Genomic DNA, 24,220 nt, shown 5'->3' with positions numbered 1-24,220 from the left:
ATGTGGTCTGCCAATACAAAACTGACCTGACAGATACTGAAAAATCACCTTCAGACATGTTTGTAAGACAGAAGAGGTGCTATGTTTTGGGTAGGTGTCCTTTTTTTCCACAAATAATGCTCCATTCCCATGTTAAAAAACACCTAATATCAAATTACTCATAGTCTCTAATTAGAAATGAATCTATGAATATGCTGATATTCATTTCAAAAATGTAATTACTGAACTCAAGATGTCTCCTTCACTGTGGTCACACACCAAATCACACTTATTTAAAAAAAACACAATCTAGTATTAGTGCAAAACAGAATGGATCAATTTGGCCTGGGAAGACAAAAGATGTGTCTTATTGTCTTCAAATTTACTACACACCGTTTGTCCTCCCTGGCCAAATTGACCCATTCTGTTCTGACTGCTTATAAAGCATCAGGTATAAAATGATCAATTTTTTGGTTTCACCTTTTTTGTGAACTTGTTTCCAACATATTAACATATTTTACACTTAGGCCCTATAGCAGGGAACCATCCATGTCATTTTTAGTTCATTATATGGAAGAAAACCAAAGTTATCACATATTAACTTTTGAAAATGGATCAAATTGACCCGAAGACAACAGGAGCGTTAACAGGCTGACTGCACATTGATCAACATCACCGTTGGCAGAGGGCTGTTTTTCCTCAAACAGATTTTTTTAATCCTTTATTATACAAACTCTGGTCCTGTCACTGTTTGACACTGAGCACAAATCTGCGGTCGGTTATTTTGGTCTGTGGGTCACGTGACATCACTCCGTCTCCTCACTTCCGCAAATAATCGTCAGAGCAGTGTCGGCAGAAAGTGAAAACACAAACAAACACGGACACAGACCCGTCGAAGACACGTGTGAAGCCCACGGTGAACCGTCACCGGGACCCGTGACATAGACCTGCCTCACGGTAACGTTACTCGTGCGCCGTCGTTAGACGCTGTTTTCCTCGGACTAGTTTGTCTGAACCAGCTGTGAGAGACGGATCCGTCCAGTTAGATCCAGCTCAGTTCACTGGGGCTCAGCTGCACTGTTTGCTGAATAATGCCTTTGTAACAATGGGCCAGCGTTAGATAACTGCTTTCTGTGAGAGGACACCTGTGTGCGCTGCTTGTTTTCCTGCTGATCACCTGGGCCAGGTGTGTTCAGACAGAAGCTGGGAGGTACCATCTCAGATGAGGGTGGAAGTGGGGGAAGACTAAGTGAATTGGTGTCTTCCAGCATGCGACGAGTGAACACACCTGGCCCAGGTGATCAGCAGCGAGCAGGGCAGGATTAAGAGATGCTGCTGGTTTAGCACAAAACCTCCCTGGCCTCAACAGCCGTTACTGTAAGTCCTTTTCCTGGTCTGGTTTAAACACAAAGAACAAAATCAGATGATGATTTGTCCAAAGCAGCTTATAATGTAATTTGTTACACTGGTTGTATGATGGGTAACAAACAAATGAACCATCTCGTATGCAGATGATCTGGTAGGTTCAGTGTGATCAAAGAAAACATCCTTCTTTAAAGCATTTTGTACAGCACATCTTTTAAGAAAAGTAGCCTGAGAAGACTGCAGGTAGTGTCTAATGAGGCTTTGGGAGTATTGCTTAAGAGGCCTAGATGGGTTAGTGCTAGTGAGTTGTTTGTGACTTTATGAGGAAATACTTTTCAGGGAGTTTTAAGAAAACACGTGTGTAAATGTATTTGCTGTCTGGATACATCTGGAAATGAGATTATGTAGTGAGATGTGGTGCTTCTCATTATCAGTCCTTGTTTTGGAGATACTGGTATAGGGCTCTTTTTAATGTATTTTTTAATGTGTGTGTATGTTGGTAGTTTCTATGTTTTTATTATTCTGGACTCCCAAGTCTGCAATAAAATCATTCATTCATACAATTCATTGCAGACTGAAGTTACACTAATATCTACTACAGCGGCAGAGAAATAGAACAGGATTTACACTAAGCTGCATTTTTATGTCACAGTTGGTCCAAGGAGATTTAGTTTTTACTGAATGATATAATGTTGGCTAGTTTAAATATATTTTGTGTGTAAAACCTTGCAAAATCTGCAAAGCAATGATTTATTAGTAAGACTAAGACTAAAAAGTGAAATTGATTCTTAAATGTAGGGAAATAAAAATCGGGACAGAGTTTATTCAAATACGACAAATTAACATTGATCTATTCGTTTTTCGTGTTTTTTCATTGCAAACTCTGATAATAACTGATAATAGAGTCCTGTCTCACTGTTTACACAAGGCCATGCTCTTTTAAATTATTTGAGACCACATCTTGACTCTCCAGAGTGTTTATGCATAAAATATATTGTTAAATATGAAACAGAGGAAATGGTGTGGCTCTGTACACACCAGCCCTGATCTCTGAGCTAGTGTTATGCCACATGACCCAACTTCTCTTTAATCTTCTCAGTGCATGGGTTTAACATCATTTCTTACTAAGCTGAACATCATGTGTGTGAAGCCTGTTTGTTTCAAAGCTTTAAAAAGACACAATGTTTTGACTTTGCTCTAAAATTCTTCTCCTCAAGGTTAAAAGTAAAGTATGTAAATAAGCACTTGTTTTCCCAGTTCAGATTATAGTGTCTTTAAATGTGTTGTGTCTGAATGATTGTTTATAAATATATATATATATATATATATCATCAGACATATGTCACTATATATATATATATATATATATATATATATATATATATATATATATATATATATATAGTGACATATGTCTGATGATCACTGACTGTACATTTTCATACCCACCCACAGGAGTGATTGTAGCACTGGCAGCCTGGTCTAATCACACTCCCCCTCTGCCCCTGACCCCTGCCCAGCCTTTGGTTTGAGGTGCATCCCTCCAACCCACCACCGTCACCACACACACAGACACACACACACAGCAGGAGCATCATGGTGGATGTAGCTAAATGGCCCATTTTCAGCCTGATGGGGCCTCAGGAGCTCGCTGTGATACGGAAAGCATGTGTGTTTGGAACGTCTGCGAACGAGGCCATCTACATCACCAGTGATGATGAGGTGAGAGACCAGGGTCATGTTTGTGTTTTAATCATTGCAAGGGAAAGTTACCGCTGACCTTTCTAGGTATATGATGTTAAAGTAGCATAACTAGTAGTTTTAGGATGTGCTGGTTTTGCTTGTTTTAGCGATTAAACTACAAATCATGTCTACTTTACTTAACTGTAGTTTGGTTTGGCATAGTCTTATCAAGCAGCTATTGGTTTTTAGGTCAAGGCAGTTTCAATGTGGCTTAAATTAAAACATGTTTCAAGTAAGTAACCCACTACAGACGATGTTTACGAGGTTTACAATTTTTTTCTTAGTGATGTCTTTAAATCTGCATCCATTAATATGTACGTTATATTGAGAATGGATCAAATGACAGTGCGTAATGTGAAAGGTGACGCTCATGGTGATCAACACAGAAAATAATCAGCGATTTTGCCCCTTAACTCAACCAAACATTCAAGCATCTTTCACTTCATTGTTTTTGGTTTTTACATCCCACAGGATTGTTGTTTTGGTTCACTGTCCCTGCTCTCATTAAACCTGTTTCCAGCAACAGCAGGCAGTTGTTTTCAGCAACACATGCTCTGATAAACCCACTGTACATGACAGACAGGCAAGAGACCAACAGAGGGATAAAAGGAGTGGGACTGCTGGACTTGAACTAAATATTTGAGTAGCCAAAAATAGGATTTCAAATAATGACTAATGTCGCTTCATCACTGCCTGATATTAACATTGCAGTTTTGTGGTAACATTTTTTCTGCGGATATTACATTTAATATTAGAGCTGGGTCTCAGTGCATGTGGTCTCCTAATAATCATTGTTAAATATCCTTGTCACATCTCTGTATCAGTGCTGCTGTTGTGATTTTGGTACTGTATGATGTATGGAGGGTTGATGTCACTAGACCTACACCTTTGAAACCTGTTTCCTGCTCAGCTGACTCAGGGCGTCTCTGCTTAACCCAGTTTATCACTGATCCAGATGACATGTTCTGTTTTTTGTTCTTCCTCTCTCCTCGCTCAGGTGTACGTGTTTGGGCTAAACTGCAGTAACTGCCTGGGAACAGGGGACAGCCAGAGCACTATTGTACCCAAAAAGCTGGACTTCCTGAGTGGGAGGAAGGTGGTCAGCCTGAGCTATGGCAGTGGACCCCACATCCTGCTGGCCACAGAGGGTAGCTGCACAAAACATGTAATCCTCCTCTTCAGAGTCGGATTAAAAACTGCTGCGGGATGACTGATCTCTTTGTGTTTCAGATGGAGAGTTATTTGCCTGGGGCCATAATGGCTACAGCCAACTGGGAAATGGGACAACAAACCAAGGAGCAGCTCCAGTGCTCGTGTCCTCCAACCTGCTCGATAAGAAGGTCACAGAGGTGGCATGTGGCTCTCACCATTCAATGGCTCTGACTGACTCAGGAGAAGTGAGTGTCCAGGGGAAAAAAAAAAAAAAAGTTATTCTACTGCAGAACTATACAGGCAGCAGAATGGAAGTCTGTTTAAAGCCTTTGTAATGACACAGGTGACTCAGCTTTGGTCATTATAGGATCCAAGTCCAGTCACAGCAAGAGGTGAAAAACAACCTCAACCATAAGAAATCCATTGTTTCAAACTACTTCAAACACAGACGGCGTCTAGCTCACTGTACAATCAGGCTGTTTACACTCTTAGCTCCCAGATATGACACGTGTGTTTTAGAGGGGCTGAAATACAGGAGATTTTGAATAATTAATATTTATATGTTGTTTAATATTTTGGGTATTTTCTGCATTAAATGAAACGATTATCAAACGCGTTTGTACAGTAAATTGTCAAACTTGGCATACAGGCATGGGAATGGTATCGGTGTTCTCATCTAACTCACAGCAAGAAAGCAAATATCTGTCAAACTTTTGTTTAAGCTGCAGTTTATTTGGAGATAACAAAATATTGTACACACAACATCCTCTGGGGACATTTGAGTGGGGCCACAGTACCACTGCTCCACCATGGTCATAGGTAGAACGAAGTCAACAACTCAGTTTTCTCTTAGCATTAAGAAGCTTGGCTGCTGTACACGTGTTGTAAAAGTTGGTATTTGGAGCAGAGGGAAGAAAGTGAGGATGGACAATATTAACAATTTCCTCTTAAAGTAGTTGAAGAGATTTATTGTATCTCCATTATTTATTAAAGAATAATTTATAAAATCTATTTATCATAAAATAGCTTGTTTTAAAATAAATCTGTCTATTATTTGAGTGTGTTGTCTCATCTCTAACCTTTTTGTGTGCCAGGTGTATGCGTGGGGCTACAACAACTGTGGTCAGGTGGGCTCTGGCTCCACAGCGAACCAGCCCACACCTCGCAGAGTGTCCAGCTGCCTGCAGAACAAGGTCGCTGTCAGTATCATCTGTGGTCAGACCTCGTCACTGGCAGTAGTGGACAACGGAGAGGTGATTGCTTGATTCATACTTCAGATACAAATGGTGACAAAAAAGGTGACTATGGTGACAAAAAAATTAAAACGCTTCCGTTCTCATCTGCAGGTGTACGGTTGGGGCTACAATGGGAACGGACAACTTGGACTTGGAAATAATGGGAACCAGCTCACTCCCTGTCGAGTTCTGGCTCTGCAGGGTTTATGTGTGCAGCAGGTGTGAAATTATGCAAAATCTTTCATTGATGTCTCATTACATGTACATCAATTGTGCAGTCGTATAACACAATCAAAGCAATAGTCAATGAAAATTCAGTTTGGATAAATACATTTTTCAACCAGCAGATCTCTACAGATCAGTTCAGCCCTGTCATCTCAGCTGCAATTATTCAAATATTATGAATCTCTGAATGTTTAGAAGAAGGAAGGCCTAAAAATGTGTACACCAACTCACCAGGTCCTATTCAGTCTTTTAAATGATCAAATAATTGCTATAATTAACTGCCACACTCCTAATGTGCACATAAGTGCAGTTTATCAGTGCAATGTCAAGTCGCTGCTGAGGCAGGAAGTGTTTCAAGGTTAACTTGAGTCATTTACATGAAATACTTAATTGGAGCAAAAACAAGTTTTCAATTTTTACCTTCGCAAAATGAGATACAGACTAACATGCCCTGCTATGTTTTGTGTTAAAAAGCATGGTCTGACATCTGAACACCCCCCCCCCCCCGTCCTCTCCAGATTGTCTCAGGCTATGCCCACACCCTGGCACTAACAGATGAGGGGTTGCTCTATGCTTGGGGTGCCAACACATATGGACAACTGGGCACTGGCAACAAGAACAACCAGCTGAGCCCAGTTCAGATCATGACTGAGAAAGAGAGGTGAGCGAGAGAGTCACCATGAATATGATGAATCCTCTTCGCTGTCTCACACTGATTGAAATATCTCCTGTGGTTTCAGAATTGTAGAGATCGCTGCCTGTCACTCCACACATACATCAGCTGCCAAGACTCAGAGTGGTCAGGTGTACATGTGGGGTCAGTGCAGGGGCCAATCTATTGTGCTGCCCCACCTCACACATTTCACCTGCACCGACGATGTCTTTGCTTGCTTTGCCACCCCTTCAGTTATGTGGAGGCTTCTTTACATGGGTAAGACACTTCAGTTCATGTGATGTTGTTTGTACCTGGATCACCAGCAGGTAAATTGGGACTAAAAACTATTACAGTTACACTAGTTAAACATTTAACAGGAAATTATTAGTAACACATAAAATAGAGTTTGATCAGAAAGTCATAAGAAATCTGTGGTGCGTCCTGTACAGATTGTAACAATAGAAGTAGTTCAAGTTATTGCTACTGTTTTTTTGTTTTATGTGCATGGGTGTGTTTTGTCGCTCCAGAGCATGATGACTTCTTGACTGTGGCTCAGGCTCTGAAGAAAGAGTTTGACAACCCAGAGACAGCGGACCTCAGGTTCTGTGTGGATGGCAAATATATCTATGTTCACAAAGCAGTTCTCAAAATCAGGTTAGGACTTTTATCTCTCAGCCATCAGTTTATGGCATGAAATTAGAAAAAGAAAAAATAAATAACATCCTCTATCCATCCTAAATCCACATGTTATTCAGGTGTGAACACTTCAGGTCCATGTTCCAGTCCCACTGGAATGAAGACATGAAGGAGGTGATTGAAATAGACCAGTTCTCCTACCCAGTCTACCGCTCCTTCCTGGAGTTCCTCTACACAGACAACGTAGAGTTGCCTCCTGAGGACGCTATCGGTCAGACCTGCAGACGTCGCAGCCTAATGCCTGTGGAAATTTGTCTGTGTCATTATCAGTTGTTCACACTTGTAGTGTTTCTGCCTGTACTCTCTCAGGGCTGCTGGATCTGGCCACATCATATTGTGAGAATCGCCTGAAACGACTTTGTCAGCACATTATCAAGAGGGGAATCACAGTCGAAAATGCCTTTTCCCTGTTGTCTGCTGCTGTGCGCTATGATGCAGAGGTCAGTCTTCACCACCCATCTACCAACTGTCACCTGCTTTTATATATGTATATATATATATATATATATATATATATATACATACACACACACACACAGACACACACACACACACACACACACACACACACACACTCACTCACTTGGCTAAAATGAATGAAAAATTCTTTAATCATATGATTAATTGAATAATTTTTGTTTTGTCATTCAGGACCTGGAGGAATTCTGTTTTAAGTTCTGCATCAACCACCTGACAGAGGTCACTCAGACTGCTGCTTTCTGGCAGATTGACGGCAACCTGCTCAAAGATTTCATTTGTCGAGCCAGCCGCTGTGGAGCCTTCAAAAACTGACCTCACCCCAGGGTGGTGATGGGAACAGATACTGTGGAACTCCTCCTGGATGTCATCGCCCCCGTCGACTCCATGTACCTTCACTGACAGGTGGCTACACACAGATACTTGGATGATAACTTTCACTGTTGTGTCTGTTATTCATCTCATTCCACACTAGACCCAGTCTGTCTGTTACATGAGCTGCATATACTGACATTACAAGGCAGGGCTAAAAGGTTGCAGCGTCATTACAGAGTATAGTTACAATAGCTTGCCTCAGTGCCTGTCTAATAATATACACATATTGTGTAAAGCAGGAACTGAAATTCATTGAGATAAAATATTGTTTGTTCGAGTTGTTTAACTTGAAACAGTCTTGGTAGTCGCCTGGTATCCTTTAGCTTTTTCATATCTTTCTGTTTCAGTGACAATTACTTTTTTAGAATTTGCACTTGATTCCCAGGTTTGAATATGATTTTGTTTTTGCTAGAAAATCACATCATAACTTGGATGTGTCTTTTAGATTTATGGTTGAGGCTTTTTGCACTTGAAGACTGGACACCGACCGATAAAGAATACAGACTCCAGTATTCAAGACATGATAGGTCTATTTAGGTCAAACTCCAGTCTGTGATTTTTAGTTGTATTTTTTTTTTTTTCCACAGTTATGATCTTTTTTACAGGGTTGTAAAGCAAAGACCCAAAGATGGGAAACTCAGGTTACAAGTGAGGTTAGGAGTAGGTTGAGATTCACCCTTAAACTGTGGTTTTTACTCTACATTTCTGAATTTCATAGATTGGGAAGTGTTTTTGTGCAGCTACAGCTACATAATAAAATTAGCTCAGTTATCTTGTTAGTTTTAACACATGAAGTGAATCAGATGGTGTTAACTGGCAGTTAAACCTGCCTGTTCATCAGCAGAAGCAAATGTATTGAAGTCAGTTTAAGGCTTGTAGAAGCTTAGGCTGAGTAAGTCTGGACTTTCATTTTTAAGGACACTATTCCACATTATATATCTACTGTATGTTAAAAACAGTATTAACATTCAAAGTTCTTTAATGACATATGCACTATTGCTCTGAGTATTTTGAAGATGTATCTAATTTCTATGCAGGACATTTTTAATTTAAAATCAATAATCATGTCTTATTGATTGATAGTGCCAGTTAAATTTTGTTACCTCTTGAAGCAAATAAATAAAAATACTGATCTGCTTGTGTTTTCTGTAAACAAGTGTTTTGGAGTAAACATAAGTAGGTTGCCAGTTCTTGGGTTTATTAATCTAAAACAACAGGCCTGCAATACATCCTCCTTCATGAAGAAAATAATCAGTATTTTTAATTTTCACTGTTTCTGTTATTTGGCTTTATGTTGTTAATCTAAATGGGGTTAAAGTAACAGAAACACATGAGTTTAGCACAATACAGCAACAGAAACTCTAAAATGATCATACAGTTGAATCAACATCACACAGTTTCAACAACATTATCACTTCATGAAAGTAGGATTTAGTGCAGGACTAAACTAAACCAACTAAATATTAGAGAAATTGCAATCAATGTGTTTGACAGGAGATAATCCCAATAAAAAGGTCTGTCCAGTTTGTGCATCAATAACCCACAAAATGCAAACCAAGTTCAAAACTACACAATGCAGCAGAATATGTACGACTGCAGCATGACCACAGTGTGTTGTTTGATGTGTCAAACTGAATTATTAACCATATTTTTGATTGTGCTTGTTCTCTGTCTGGCATAGATCCTACAACTTGTTCTCATTTTTCCAGTATTCTTTTCCCACAGCAGAATGTGTCTGGTGAAGGTTGGCACTTTGTACGCGTCTCCATAGATTTCAGATAAGTGCAGCATAACTTGCAGATTTTCACACAGCTCAGCATGGAGTCCTGCTTCTTTTTGGCTGGTATGTGCAGGTTGACAACACAATAGGATTAAAAACCTCATAATGCGTAGTGAAATATCTCCACCTGTGTTCCAGTACATTAAATTGTCAGACCTCATTAGTAGCAGAAATGTCGGTAGTGTGGTCTGTGCTGAAGTGTTCTGTTTGTAGATTGTGGATATTTGTCTTGAGATTTCATGTTTTGAATGCACAGTTGCCATTGTATGTTGTGTACAGGTACATGTCTGTATTGTTGAGATAATGACATACTAGTCTTCTGATTGCATGTTCACTTCAGTGTGTCTTGTTTTTTTCTGTAACAAAATGACTTGAAAATCAGTTTGCAGTTTAGTGTTGAGATAGTTGTATCTCACGTAACACGCAGTCTATAAGGCTTCTCTAACCCTTTAGCCGTAACCATATCCCATCAGTATTAATACTGATTAATAAGATTTTAACAACTCATATTGTACTATGAGTGTTAATTAGTTCTACCACATAAAAACTGCATAAAAGATTCAAGTACAAGAAACATACACCAACGTATTTCAGCTTAATATTAACATTTATCAATTTTAATGTTAGTGACTGCAAATGGCTGCCTCCATGAAAGAGGACCCGCTCCCTATGCAGATTTTAAGAGTTCATTCTGAATATGCAACACTTGGTATTTTCTGGTGATTACACACTAATGACAACATATTTATGAATACTATATGGTCATACCCCAGCTTACGCCATTTCTACTACAGTTACAGACTTATACCATACAGTAATTCACAGTTCACGATACATCAAGTGACGCAGATTTATGCCATTCACCAAGTCGACATACGGAAATAACAGGAATACATATTTACGTAAAAAATAAGACATTTCCAAGCCAAAAATAGCATAAAATGTTAAACATTTTATTTAAAAAAAGCATGAACAAAAAATTGAAAATATTGTAAAAGCTCCCATCAAGTTTTGTTTGTGTACATAGTTTTTCATTTGGCTTATGTCACACGTATGACGTACGGTGCACCTTCTCAAACCAATTAATGACATAAGCCAGGGTTATGACTTTCCCATTTTTGACAATAGATTACACATTGCACCTTTAAGTACCTTGACAAAGAAACCAACTGCACACAACATATCAACGTTTAACATAATGCAAACTTCAATACAAAATTACTTTTAAAACATTATTTTTGCGATTCAGCCAAAGCGGCTTAGTTTATATGGCTGGATATGGAACACTTTTAAGTCTGCATCTTCAGTATAGATTTTGAAATCAAGTTTGTATTCCTATATACAGCCATAATTGACAAAGCACTATCAATAAAAAATAAACTGTATAAAATGTCAGTGACCCATTCAAATACAAAAAAGTGGTTATCACAAACATAAAAAAGAGAATGTTGTTTAACAATGATATCCTTGGTCCTGATGGCATCATGGACTTATTTCTTCAGTGCTGAGATGACCTCTGCCATAACATCCACAGCCTTTGTCAGCTCCATTTGTTTTCTTTTTAACTCTGAAAAAACAAAGTGTTGTCATTCAGAAGTCATAATTTTATTATGATTTAAAAATTACAATCTTAAATTTGTAAACTGCCTGTAGACCTGAAACTTGACTAAGGTTACAAGCAGGTTAAATTTATTAAAACTCTACTTGGGCTGATTAATAAAGGCTACATGTAAGCAGGTACACAAAGATCAGCAATTTAAAAAAAATGTTGAACTTATTTGACTAAATTGGATTTATTACTCAATTTTAACATAGGTGACAGGAATTTGCTTTGGTGAGCTTAATTGTGGTGGCAAGAAAAGCATGTGACTGGTATGTGATTCGATCTCCATGTGGTAAATTATAAGTGCTATATTTTCTGCCTTTTATTTAATGCCTATTAAATTATTCACCTGTGCTAGTGGAAAAATTAATTAATACATTTTTAGCTGTAGATCAGGCGGATCGTTTTTAAAACTGCGTAGGATCTTTACTATAAGTCTACGTGCAGCCAAAAATGATGAAAACCAAAAAATATTCAGATTTATTCAAACGTTTGCATGGGAACCTGTAAACAGTGTTCACCCTTCACAGATCACCTGGAATTGTGCGCATGTGAATCAGCCTCATTCGCCACCCTGTACATGCCCACTTTAACCATAAATATTCAATGCAAAACACCTCATGAATGCTGATCTGCATATTAATAAGCCTGACATGCAGTCTTGTTGCATAACCCAGCTTTAGGTACTTACTACTGCTATTACGTAAGATGTGTTGATAAACTAGCAGAGCAAAGCAGCCTCAAATCCCTCTAGTTCCTTTCAGAACACAGTACTAAATAGTCAGCATTTATAGACAGTTGATCTAAATATGTAAACTTTATGCAAATCAGCACTTCTTGAAACTCAAAATGTTTGGGTGTGTTTAGAAGTTGAGGTATCTATAGCCCCTAACATGCAATCGAGTTTCACTGACTGGACTCCATGTTTGCTGCCTCCTGATTAGCTGAGAGGTTTGCATATTGTTTCCAGTCTACACTGTGAATGTGTGAACGATGCAGTCGCCACGGACAGCGACAATACAGTGTTTGTGTTATTACTTCTTCATTATTGTGACTAAGATAAAGGACTGACCAGTTTGTCTGTAAGTGCAGCTCATTCCAAAAGCTTCACTTACATCTTTTGCCACTGTGACAAAAACATCACACAATAGTAGAAACAGGCAGAAAAACAAAATGGCCATAATCAAACATGCAGTGCATATCAAATGGCCCATTATGACTTCTTACCAGGCCATTTAGTAAGTTTTGTCTGTTTCAGTTCTGTTGTACCAGACTTTACCAAGTTTGAGCCATTAACAGTAGTGAATAATGTTGTGGATATGCAGGGAGCAGGCTTGAGGGAAAATACAAGCACACAAAACAAATATTTGTTGTGCTGCTGTTGGTTTGTAACCTCATATGAATCTTTCATCTTGCTGCCATCATTACTGCTGTCACTCAATGTTTTCAATATCCGAACCAAAACTTAGGACCAAAGTTGATTTACATGCTTCAGTTAAACTGCACATTTGACATAAAGTTTAAAACCCAGTTTCCTTTGTCGCAGTGACTGTTTGGCAGTGATAAACCAGGTGCAGTGACCGTATGAATTAATAATACCCTTTGCAGAGTCCACCTCAGGACATCATAGACTTGGCAGATCAGGTTGAGCCTCGCATTGTTACCTATTGCCTCAGCTTTTATCAGTCTGAGCTTGTCGATCTTAACCAAATGCTAAAATTAGCATGCTTACATGTTTTATTAGGTAATCTTAAATTACACTTAACCAAGTAAGAGAAGAAGAAGAAGAAGAAGAAAAGTACCAAATCAGGCTGCCTGGAGCCAAACTATTCAGACTGTTTCTCACCTTCCTGGTGCCTAGCCATAAGCTCTCCCAGCTTCCCAGAAGCCGCCATCACTTCCAGGGCAAGATCATAATCTGTGGGAGGAAGAGGAGCTTATATTCCAGTGTTTAAACATAACAGAGAGACAGAGGATATGTCTCAGTAATTTGTGAATATCGTCAATCTTCTCGTACCCTGCTGGCTGGCTTTGTCTGACTGAATTCTGCTGGAGATATCGCTTATCTCGTTAACGAAATCAGTGAAGATGGTCTGCGTACATCCTGCAGTGTTGCAGCTTTTCCAGAAGCTGGCTGCATCGATGTTGGGCTTTGGTTTGAAGGGAAGGGCCTTAGCGGAGAGAGACGATGGACCGAGGGTTTCAGATGTCATCAAGCTAGTGACACTGGGGGGTTTGGTGTGGTAAGGAGAGGGAGGTGTTTCCTTGGAGCTTTTCCGTGGGACAGACTGTCCACTGTTGTGATGATCAGGACTTTGGACAGGTTTCTGACTGGAGCCTGAGAAAAGAGGCAACTCTTTTGTATTATCACAGTTTCCATACAATAACATCATTATGTTTCAGCTTCTACCTATGATCTGATGCAGCGTAACTGTTCACTAACATGACCAGGCTTATATATTTTTGTACTGGTACATTAATGAGGATGTGTTATACTATGAAAGTATGTGTACTTTTACATGACACATGCATATGATCTTGACTGGGTGTTGACAAATGTGTGAACTGCCAATTTCTGTCATGCTGTTGCAATCTGGTAGTTTTTTTTTTCCCCAGCATTGCTAGCAGCATGGCTCCAGGGGAGATGCTGTTATCTGGTCAGTTCACCATTTTAGTTCACACTGACAAATCACAGTAACTATTAGATGCAGTGAAGAAACAAAACTGGCTCAATGCACAGGGTTATAAAGACTGACTGCACAGATTGCAAATGGTTTTTTAAAGTGGATTTTGATGTCCATATTGCAGTTCTTCAAGCTGTTGCTGCTATGGGTGAAGAATTCAATTATTCCAGTGTAGGAGTGGAGCAGGAGTTGTCTCTCTGAATAAGCCGATGCAGAGAAATGTCTTTGCTGAGCTTTTTGAGGATATGGTCTGTGCTCATCTAAGTGCCAGGACACTTGAAAGATGCAGTGATAGACATGAGGTTCCTCTTGATGCTTATGCAGATTTTGGAATGTGGAATAATTTCACTTATCCTCCGAAATATCACAACATGTACTGGATTAATGGCCAAAAATTGTTAGTGGATTAGCATAAACTTTACCGTTAGGGAACATTCATGTTCTCCTTGGGATTAACTGTAATGACTTAACTTAATCAGCTCAAATTTACAGGATGTTTTTTCAGTACTTTGATTTACGAGCAAAAACCTGAAAAACATATGACCATATGACCGCAGTGTGAAACGGTCTGTTCTGCCACAGTAAAACTTACATTTAACTTCATCTTCTGTCTTTATGAAAAGTGTCTGAGTCTCTTTGCAGATCTTCACAGGACACAACAGACTCTCTGAGACAGTGTCCTGGGAGGAAGCAAACATATCTGTGGTCACAATAGTCTCCTGCTAGTGACAATGTTATATATATGAATTTTAGAGAAGTCTTGTCTTGTAGGATAAATGTAGAAAGAGGCGTCCTACTATGGACAACTCTGTTCTGCCATATGTGGTCTCTCCCTGTCTCTAAGGCTTAAGCTGGTTTACGCTGTCTCTAACATACAACATGATCATATTAAAATATCTCGTATGATTCAGATTAACTTTATAAAAAACAATGCTAAAATCTGTTGGAATAAATCAGAAACAGACTCCTCAAATGTGTAATAGACTATAATTAAAGATGAGAGTATTCAGCTGAGAGGAGACATGTTTGACACTAGTGACGCAATATAACCAACTTACTGAATGTATGTTTGTTTCATCTTCATCTTTGCTTCTTGTTTCTTCTTCTTTCTTCTCATCCTCTAGTTCATTCCCTAAAGGGAGACAGGAGGAGTTTGAGGATAGTCTGAGCTACATACTCTGTAATCGCTACATCTGCTGCCAGTGTTTACCTGAGGTGGACCCTTTGGGGTTCTTAGTTTCTTTTCTGTGAGTAGGGAACATTGTGCAAAGTTATCTACTGCATTTTTACACTAATTAAACATCTTAATTCAGTACAACAGTCCTGTGACAAAAAAAAACATGCATTTAAATTTGTAATAGTTTTTTCAAAAAAAATTAACTTGTTGCACAATTATTCTAAATAAATTAGAGAGCGGTTCTTACGCATTAAACTGAGGCGCCGTTGAGAAGTGGAGAATAATGAGTAAAAGAGAAGAAAATGAAATATCAGATTATTAAACAGTTTCTCTCATTATGGTGATTCTCAGGAATAATCAAAGATTAGATTTACTTGGTGTTCGGACACAGAGGTTGCACTTTCGTCTAAATCTGACTCTAAAGGCGCAAACATTGCCATTTCTGCATTTACTTCATTCTCATCTGTAGAAAAAACAGAAAATCAGACACATCTGTAATAACCTGTTAAGAGTGGCAACTCCACAAAGTTTACATTCACTTATTGACTGTAAATAGGTTAACCTGAACTGGAAGAATCGTCTAACACTCTATTTTTCCTTGCTTCACCTTTGCGTTTAGGGGGGTTCTCCGCCTCCCTGTGGGAAAAGAGAGAGATATCGTATTGTAACAGCAGAACGTATGGTGGATTTAATAAATGGTTTATGCCAAAGTAAAGATCTAACTGTGAAGGAAAAAAACTGCAGGTGAATACACAAAAGTATAACATATTTGTAATACAAATAATTATTTAGGCTCTTCTGATTGATCATTACAGATACTATGCATTATATATGTTTAAAAACATCAACAGAAAAAAACCAGTCCAGTCCAGCATGCAAAAGATCACTTACTCATCTTTATTACTCAGACGTCTCTGTTTCAAAAGAAAAACGTAGGAGGATTAAAATCTCTAAATCATACAGACTGGAAACAACAGTGCTGTCTAACAGAACATAATTTAAATGTGACTACGAAAGAGATATTTTACCTTGAAAGGTGTGAGCATCACATTTTTATATGGTGAGGGAGCATGTTTGTCACAGTATAACCTAAGAAGACACATCCGATTATTACAGGGTATGTTAAATTGATTAGAAAAGAAAAGAGAGATGGGATGAAAACAGGAGGACGCAAAATGTGACCGTACTTATGTACAGTGTTAGCAGGCGACCTTTCCAGGTGGATACTTTCTTCTTTCTTCTCACAGGCAGGGCAAGACCCCTCCTGGAAATAAGACATGGCTGGAGTTTAGGATCAGAGTCAAACATCTGTTTTTCATTGGGCTACAGAAAAATGTTAAATTAAATGAACCATTTGTTTCCGTAAATACATGGAAATATTTCAACAATTTATTTAGAGTATTGTTCAAAATAATAGCAGCACAATGTGACTAACCAGAATAATCCAGGTTTTTAGTATATTTTTTTATTGCTACTTGGCAAACAAGTTACCAGTAGGTGCAGTAGATTCTCAGAAAACAAACAAGACCCAGCATTCATGATATGCACGCTCTTAAGGCTGTGCAATTGAGCAATTAGTTGAAAGGGGTGTGTTCAAAAAAATAGCAGTGTCTGCCATTGACTGTACAAACTCAAAACTATTTTGTACAAACGTTTTTGTTTCTAGGATTTAGCAATCCTGTGAATCACTAAACTAATATTTAGTTGCATGACCACAGTTTTTTCATCACTGCTTCACATCTGTGTGGCATGGAGTCAACCAACTTGTGGCACCTTTCAGCTGTTATTCCACTCCATGATTCTTTAACAACATTCCCCAATTCATTTACATTTCTTGGTTTTGCTTCAGAAACAGCATTTTTGATATCACCCCACAAGTTCTCGATTGGATTAAGGTCCGGGGATTGGGCTGGCCACTCCATAACATTAATTTTGTTGGTTTGGAACCAAGACTTTGCTCGTTTACTAGTGTGTTTGGGGTCATTGTCTTGTTGAAACAACCATTTCAAGGGCATGTCCTCTTCAGCATAAGGCAACAAGACCTCTTCAAGTATTTTGACATATGCAAACTGATCCATGATCCCTGGTATGTGATAAATAGGCCCAACATCATAGTAGGAGAAACATGCCCATATCATGATGCTTGCACCACCATGCTTCACTGTCTTCACTGTGTACTGTGGCTTGAATTCAGAGTTTGTGTGTCATCTCTATGTCTATGGCCCTTGGACCCAAAAAGAACAATTTTACTCTCATCAGTCCACAAAATGTTCCTCCATTTCTCTTTAGGCCAGTTGATGTGTTCTTTGGCAAACTGTAACCTCTTCTGCACATGCCTTTTTTTTTAACAGAGGGACTTTGCGGGGGATTCTTGAAAACAGATTAGCTTCACACAGACGTCTTCTAACTGTCACAGTACTTACAGGTAACTCCAGACTGTCTTTGATCATCCTGGAGCTGATCATTGGCTGAGCCTTTGCCATTCTGGTTATTCTTCGATCCATTTTGATGGTTGTCTTCCGTTTTCTTCCACGTCTCTCTGGTTTTGCCCTCCATTTTAAGGAATTGGAGATCATTTTAGATGAACAGCCTATAATTTTTTTGCACCTCTTTAGAGGTTTTCCCCTCTCCAATCAACTTTTTAATCAAAGTACGCTGTTCTTCTGAACAATGTCTTGAACGACCCATTTTCCTCAAGCTTTCAAATGCATGTTCAACAAGTGCTGGCTTCATCCTTAAATAGGGGCCACCTGATTCACACCTGTTTTTTCACAAAATTGATGACCTCACTGATTGAATGCCACACTGCTATTTTTTTTGAACACACCCCTTTCAACTAATTGCCCAATTGCACAGCCTTAAGAGCGTGCATATCATGAATGCTGGGTCTTGTTTGTTTTCTGAGAATCTACTGCACCTACTGGTAACTTGTTTGCCAAGTAGCAATAAAAAAATATACTAAAAACCTGGATTATTCTGGTTAGTCACATTGTGCTGCTATTATTTTGAACAATACTGTATTCTGACAAATCCCACAAAAAGTCCAGTCAGTAGTTTGTAGTTTTAAACTGCCCTGCTGCTATAAATAACCACTGGGCCATAAGATGTTTATTGATCTGCCCCTAAAAACAACAGTCGAGATTATTGATTTGGTCTGGTCTCAGTGCCCGGATGTTTTAGGGAATTACTGAGCCTTTGTGAAAGATTTGTAGTTCTCAAGTGAAATACGCTAATTTCATCAGCCTAACCTCAGATGATCCAGATGAATTTTCAAATGGTTTAGGTTCTGCAAAGTTAGGTCTATCTCCATCGAGTGAATTTAATCCACCTGGGAAAAAAAAAAACAGCGATCACGATAGTTCATACTTTTTAAAAAAAAAAAAAAAAAAAAAAGGTCACAAGAAAAAAAAAATTCTGAAGATTCAAATGTGCCCACTTACTTTGATGATTTTGATGGTGCCTGGTACAGTACAATCTGATGCATAAAACACATAAAGGTAGTTTTACAAGAACAACTGGTGCTGAGATTTTTTTTTCTGAATTTCAGTTAAACAGAAAAATTAACAGATAGAAAGGACTGACCCATATTTCCCATTGATTGAATCCTCAATAATCTTGGCTCCTTCCTCAACAGCACAAGGGTAGTGGTAGGATTTCTTGCAGCGTCCAACTTCACACCCAGCTGTAGCACCCTTTTGCTTACATCTGTTACAAGACTAATGCAAACAGACTAACTATAGCATCTAGCAAACAGTTAGTATACTTTGGCCTGTTCATATCTGGAAAAACTCAAAAACTCCCTACCAGTTTCTTTCCTCGATTCACCTCTTCCAGCACATCGTCCACAGAAAAACCAAACAGGTCGTCGAACTGTGGTGACTCCCGGCACCACAGTTTAGAGGCAAATAACTGTATGACAGAAACAACCTCGCCAGTTAAAACCCACAAAACCTGTTCAGTACATTTCACCATTAGTCAAAGTAGTATTCAGATCTTTTACTTGGGTAAACTCACAGTATAAAAATAATGACAAGTAAATGTCCTGCATTCAAACTCCCCTCCCCTCTTGTTTTCATTCTCTTCTCAGTTATAACTGACTGCAAAGTTAAACAACAAAAATAAATGTAACTTGTGAAATTAAGACAAGAAGAGACACGTAACATATAACAAAGTTGACTGTGCTAATTAAAACATTTATTAAAAGATGATCTCAGTTCTACATACAAAATATCTACTTTGGGTCTTTTGTGGACCAGACTTTCAAGCATAAAAACTACTCCTAGCAACTAGTCAGCTAACTAAAATTGTAAACCAGCAAAGATGAGTGTTTTTCGCAACCTCAGAGAATTCAAAAAGACACACGAAGACATTATGTGTGCATGAGGACTTGAGGATAGATGCAATTGACAGGGTTGACTGCCACTGTTGTAGCTGTAGTGTACATGTGCAGTATACATGTAGGTACTACACATACATGTGTGTGTATATGTATGTATATATATACATACATACATACACACACATATACAGTGGTGTGAAAAAGTGTTGGCCCCCTTCCTGATTTCTTATTTTTTTGCATGTTTGTCTCACTTTAATGTTTCACATCATCTTATTTTGAGTTACTAAGTCAGAATACTGAAAGTATTTCGTTATTTTGAGTTATTAAGACCATTAAGACAGTATCTCATTATTTTCAGTTACTGAGAATATTAAGACAGTATTGTTATTTTGAGCTACTGAGAATATTGAGAAAGTATCTTATTTTGCGTTACTGAGAATACTGAGAAAGTACCTCATTATTTTGAGTTACTAAGTCACAATATTGAGAAAGTACCTCATTATATTGAGTTACTAAGAATATTAAGAAATTATCTCGTTATTTTGAGTTACTAAGTGAATACTGAGAAAGTACCTAATTATTTGCAATTACTAAGTCACAATATTGAGAAATGATCTCATTATTTTGAGTTGCTAAGTCAGAATATTGAAAGTATCTCGTTATTTTGAGTTGCTAAGTCAGAATATTGAAAGTATCTCGTTATTGAGTTGCTAAGTCAGAATATTGAAAGTATCTCGTTATTTTGAGTTACTGAGAATATTGAAAGTATCTCGTTATTTTGAGTTACTAAGTGAATACTGAGAAAGTACCTCATTATTTTGAATTACTAAGTCACAATATTGAGAAATGATCTCATTATTTTGAGTTGCTAAGTCAGAATATTGAAAGTATCTCGTTATTTTGAGTTGCTAAGTCAGAATATTGAAAGTATCTCGTTATTGAGTTGCTAAGTCAGAATATTGAAAGTATCTCGTTATTTTGAGTTACTGAGAATATTGAAAGTATCTCGTTATTTTGAGTTACTAAGTGAATACTGAGAAAGTACCTCATTATTTTGAATTACTAAGTCACAATATTGAGAAATGATCTCATTATTTTGAGTTGCTAAGTCAGAATATTGACAGTATCTCGTTATTTTGAGTTACTGAGAATATTGAAAGTATCTCGTTATTTTGAGTTACTGAGAATATTGAAAAAGTATCTCGTTATTTTGAGTTACTAAGTGAATACTGAGAAAGTACCTCATTATTTTGAATTACTAAGTCACAATATTGAGAAATGATCTCATTATTTTGAGTTGCTAAGTCAGAATATTGACAGTATCTCGTTATTTTGAGTTGCTAAGTCAGAATATTGAAAGTATCTCGTTATTGAGTTGCTAAGTCAGAATATTGAAAGTATCTCGTTATTGAGTTGCTAAGTCAGAATATTGAAAGTATCTCGTTATTTTGAGTTGCTAAGCCAGAATATTGAAAGTATCTCGTTATTTTGAGTTGCTAAGCCAGAATATTGAAAATATCTCGTTATTTTGAGTTTCTAAGTCAGAATATTGAAAGTATCTCGTTATTGAGTTGCTACATCAGAATATTGACAGTATCTCGTTATTTTGAGTTACTGAGAATATTGAGAAAGTATCTCGTTATTTTGAGTTACTAAGTGAATACTGAGAAAGTACCTCGTTATTTTGAATTACTAAGTCACAATATTGAGAAATGATCTCATTATTTTGCGTTTCTAAGTCAGAATATTGGAAGTATTTCGTTATTTTGAGTTGCTAAGTCAGAATATTGCAAGTATCTCGTTATTTTGAGTTGCTAAGCCAGAATATTGAAAGTATCTCGTTATTGAGTTGCTACATCAGAATATTGACAGTATCTCGTTATTTTCAGTTACTGAGAATATTGAAAGTATCTCGTTATTTTGAGTTACTGAGAATATTGAAAAAGTATCTCGTTATTTTGATTTACTAAGTGAATACTGAGAAAGTACCTCATTATTTTGAATTACTAAGTCACAATATTGAGAAATGATCTCATTATTTTGCGTTGCTAAGTCAGAATATTGAAAGTATCTCGTTATTTTGAATTACTAAGTCACAATATTGAGAAATGATCTCATTATTTTGAGTTGCTAAGTCAGAATATTGAAAGTATCTCGTTATTTTGAGTTGCTAAGTCAGAATATTGAAAGTATCTCGTTATTTTGAGTTGCTAAGTCAGAATATTGAAAGTATCTCGTTATTGAGTTGCTAAGCCAGAATATTGAAAGTATCTCGTTATTTTGAGTTTCTAAGTCAGAATATTGAAAGTATCTCGTTATTGAGTTGCTAAGTCAGAATATTGAAAGTATCTCGTTATTTTGAGTTGCTAAGTCAGAATATTGAAAGTATCTCGTTATTGAGTTGCTAAGTCAGAATATTGAAAGTATCTCGTTATTTTGAGTTGCTAAGTCAGAATATTGAAAGTATCTCGTTATTTTGAGTTGCTAAGTCAGAATATTGAAAGTATCTCGTTATTGAGTTGCTAAGCCAGAATATTGAAAGTATCTCGTTATTTTGAGTTTCTAAGTCAGAATATTGAAAGTATCTCGTTATTGAGTTGCTAAGTCAGAATATTGAAAGTATCTCGTTATTTTGAGTTGCTAAGTCAGAATATTGAAAGTATCTCGTTATTGAGTTGCTAAGTCAGAATATTGAAAGTATCTCGTTATTTTGAGCTACTGAGAATATTGAGAAAGAATCTCGTTATTTTGAGTTACTAAGTGAATACTGAGAAAGTACCTCATTATTTTGAATTACTAAGTCACAATATTGAGAAATGATCTCATTATTTTGAGTTGCTAAGTCAGAATATTGAAAGTATCTCGTTATTTTGAGCTACTGAGAATATTGAGAAAGTATCTCGTTATTTTGAGTTACTAAGTGAATACTGAGAAAGTACCTCATTATTTTTGAATTACTAAGTCACAATATTGAGAAATGATCTCATTATTTTGAGTTGCTAAGTCAGAATATTGAAAGTATCTCGTTATTTTGAGTTCTAAGTCAGAATATTGAAAGTATCTCGTTATTTTGAGTTGCTAAGCCAGAATATTGAAAGTATCTCGTTATTTTGAGTTGCTAAGTCAGAATATTGGAAGTATTTCGTTATTTTGACTGAGGGTGTCATTTTATTTTTCATTCCAGTGGCAGAAACAGGCTTCCATATGTAGTAATGAAATGTATGATTTCAAGTTGATCTTCTTGGCAACAGAAATGAAATCTTTCTTTCACTCATTATCACCCCTTCATTTGTCTGTGTGTAGAGAAGTTCCAAAGTTGCTCCAGGTTAATTTGAAGTTGGATATTCATTCCTCTGCCTCAACAGGAATCAGGACCTCAGGTACACTGCACACTCACACTAACTTAGGGACCATCTTTAAATGAAGGTCCAATTGACATGTTACTTTAGCTGTTTTTATGCTAGCAAAAGTATTAACGTTAAAAGATTTATTTTTAGTTAGTTTATTTATTTTTAGTTCATAAATCAGGATGGTTTCTGTCCAGCAAATTATTACTAGTACATTACTTCCCATTTTTAATGTTTAATCATTTCTAAATCAAATTATGTATTAGTTTAAAATCTATTTTAAAATGATTGTCCATATGTGCCACAATAGTGGACACCCTATTATTCTGATTATTACAACTATGCATGATTGTTTTTTCATAGAAATATACATATATTTCAATGTGACCCCTTTGTTCAGCATGTATTCTATAACATGCATATAGCTGTATGTCCTTGCGCCCTGTGGTGCAGGGAGTCTCCAACTTCAGACGCACTTCACCAAATTGATGAGGTTACTGTTTGTATGATCTTATCTGTTCGGTCTTTGTCAACAAAGCTTTGGTTCCTCCTCCTAACAAACCCCAGCGCCGATATATTTCAATTTCAGCTCGCTGTCCGTGAACGTCACTCGGTAGAAGTAGATGAAAAAAACTTACCAAACAGTTTTGATGAGCAGTCACTTCGTTTTTAGTCGACAGTGCTCCGGTTTTCTCCGTCTCTTCGCACCTTTTACACAGTATGCAGGACACTTTTGCATCGCGGTCCATCTTTGACGTAAACTGGCGTTTGTGCACGGACGACGGACGTTCTGCGCTCAAGTTGTGAAATGCTGGTAAACCATTCTACTTCCTGGTCTTTTGGCTTGTGGTTGCCAGGTTGCCAGGTCAAAATACCCCCCAATCGAGCTAACAAAATTGCAGTTTTAGTTCAGTCTTATCTAACAGTAATCTAAATTCAAATATCTCTTATCTATCCAGTCTTTTTAAAATATGTTAAAACATCGTCCTCAGTATAAACTACAATGCTGTTGATCAAAAACATCATTCATGGCAATGCACTTGGTCTAAAAAGCATGTAGGGTAGGTTTTAACAAACCTGGCAACCCAGCTTAAGTTTCACTTTCATTTCCTTTGAAGGAGCCAGATAATTACAGGCACAGAGAAATTGATTAACATAAGTGTGGTTTTTAGGCATCAGGCCTCTAAAATCAGACAAAACAGAGACGGGGATTGAATTATCACAAGTTTTTATGTAAAAAATTTCAACAAGTCACAGTAGTGACATCACCATACTTAATGTACAATATAGCATCTCCAATAACAAACATTTTGTGACAGACAGAATATCTACATCCAGAACATGATCCCTCTACAGGGAATAAGTTAGTGCTATACAGTGATCTGAGA

General features: G+C 37.5%; 2 protein-coding genes across 7 annotated transcripts; one reads left to right on the top strand and one right to left on the bottom strand.

Moving 5' to 3' along the window:
- Nucleotides 1-802: 802 nt before the first annotated feature.
- LOC113123920 (RCC1 and BTB domain-containing protein 1) lies at nt 803-15,216 on the top strand. 3 transcript variants are annotated; one of them, XM_026296309.2, is made up of 13 exons: nt 803-936; nt 2,800-3,066; nt 4,085-4,235; nt 4,318-4,484; nt 5,334-5,492; nt 5,586-5,693; nt 6,218-6,360; nt 6,440-6,630; nt 6,882-7,008; nt 7,110-7,261; nt 7,360-7,490; nt 7,702-7,932; nt 15,094-15,216. In XM_026296309.2, exons 2-12 carry the CDS (start codon nt 2,941-2,943, stop codon nt 7,840-7,842), a joined length of 1,596 nt encoding a protein of 531 aa, XP_026152094.1. In that variant the 5' UTR covers nt 803-936; nt 2,800-2,940; the 3' UTR covers nt 7,843-7,932; nt 15,094-15,216. The 3 variants fall into 3 exon arrangements, with proteins under 3 accessions (XP_026152094.1, XP_026152096.1, XP_026152095.1); XM_026296310.2 differs by lacking the exon at nt 803-936 and adding an exon at nt 1,205-1,356; XM_026296311.1 differs by lacking the exon at nt 15,094-15,216 and having other exon boundaries at nt 7,110-7,164; nt 7,702-7,843.
- On the bottom strand, nt 11,137-23,675 carry phf11 (PHD finger protein 11). Of its 4 annotated transcripts, none has more exons than XM_026296312.2 (17): nt 23,471-23,675; nt 18,951-19,055; nt 18,729-18,862; nt 18,587-18,621; nt 18,395-18,474; nt 16,334-16,410; nt 16,175-16,235; nt 16,038-16,060; nt 15,709-15,782; nt 15,521-15,609; nt 15,394-15,401; nt 15,180-15,214; nt 15,028-15,101; nt 14,562-14,649; nt 13,303-13,623; nt 13,132-13,203; nt 11,137-11,249 (listed from the first exon to the last, which is right to left on the bottom strand). In XM_026296312.2, the coding sequence occupies exons 1-17, from the start codon at nt 23,579-23,581 to the stop codon at nt 11,173-11,175; spliced, it is 1,464 nt and encodes a 487-aa protein (XP_026152097.1). In that variant the 5' UTR covers nt 23,582-23,675; the 3' UTR covers nt 11,137-11,172. The 4 variants fall into 4 exon arrangements, with proteins under 4 accessions (XP_026152097.1, XP_026152098.1, XP_026152099.1 ...); XM_026296313.2 differs by having other exon boundaries at nt 15,754-15,782; XM_026296314.2 differs by lacking the exons at nt 15,180-15,214; nt 15,394-15,401; nt 15,521-15,609.
- Between the last annotated feature and the right edge of the window lie 545 nt (nt 23,676-24,220).

This window comes from Mastacembelus armatus, chromosome 21 (genome assembly GCF_900324485.2).
Source record: "Mastacembelus armatus chromosome 21, fMasArm1.2, whole genome shotgun sequence".
Taxonomy (NCBI): domain Eukaryota; kingdom Metazoa; phylum Chordata; class Actinopteri; order Synbranchiformes; family Mastacembelidae; genus Mastacembelus; species Mastacembelus armatus.
This window is presented reverse-complemented; position numbering and strand designations above follow the sequence as displayed.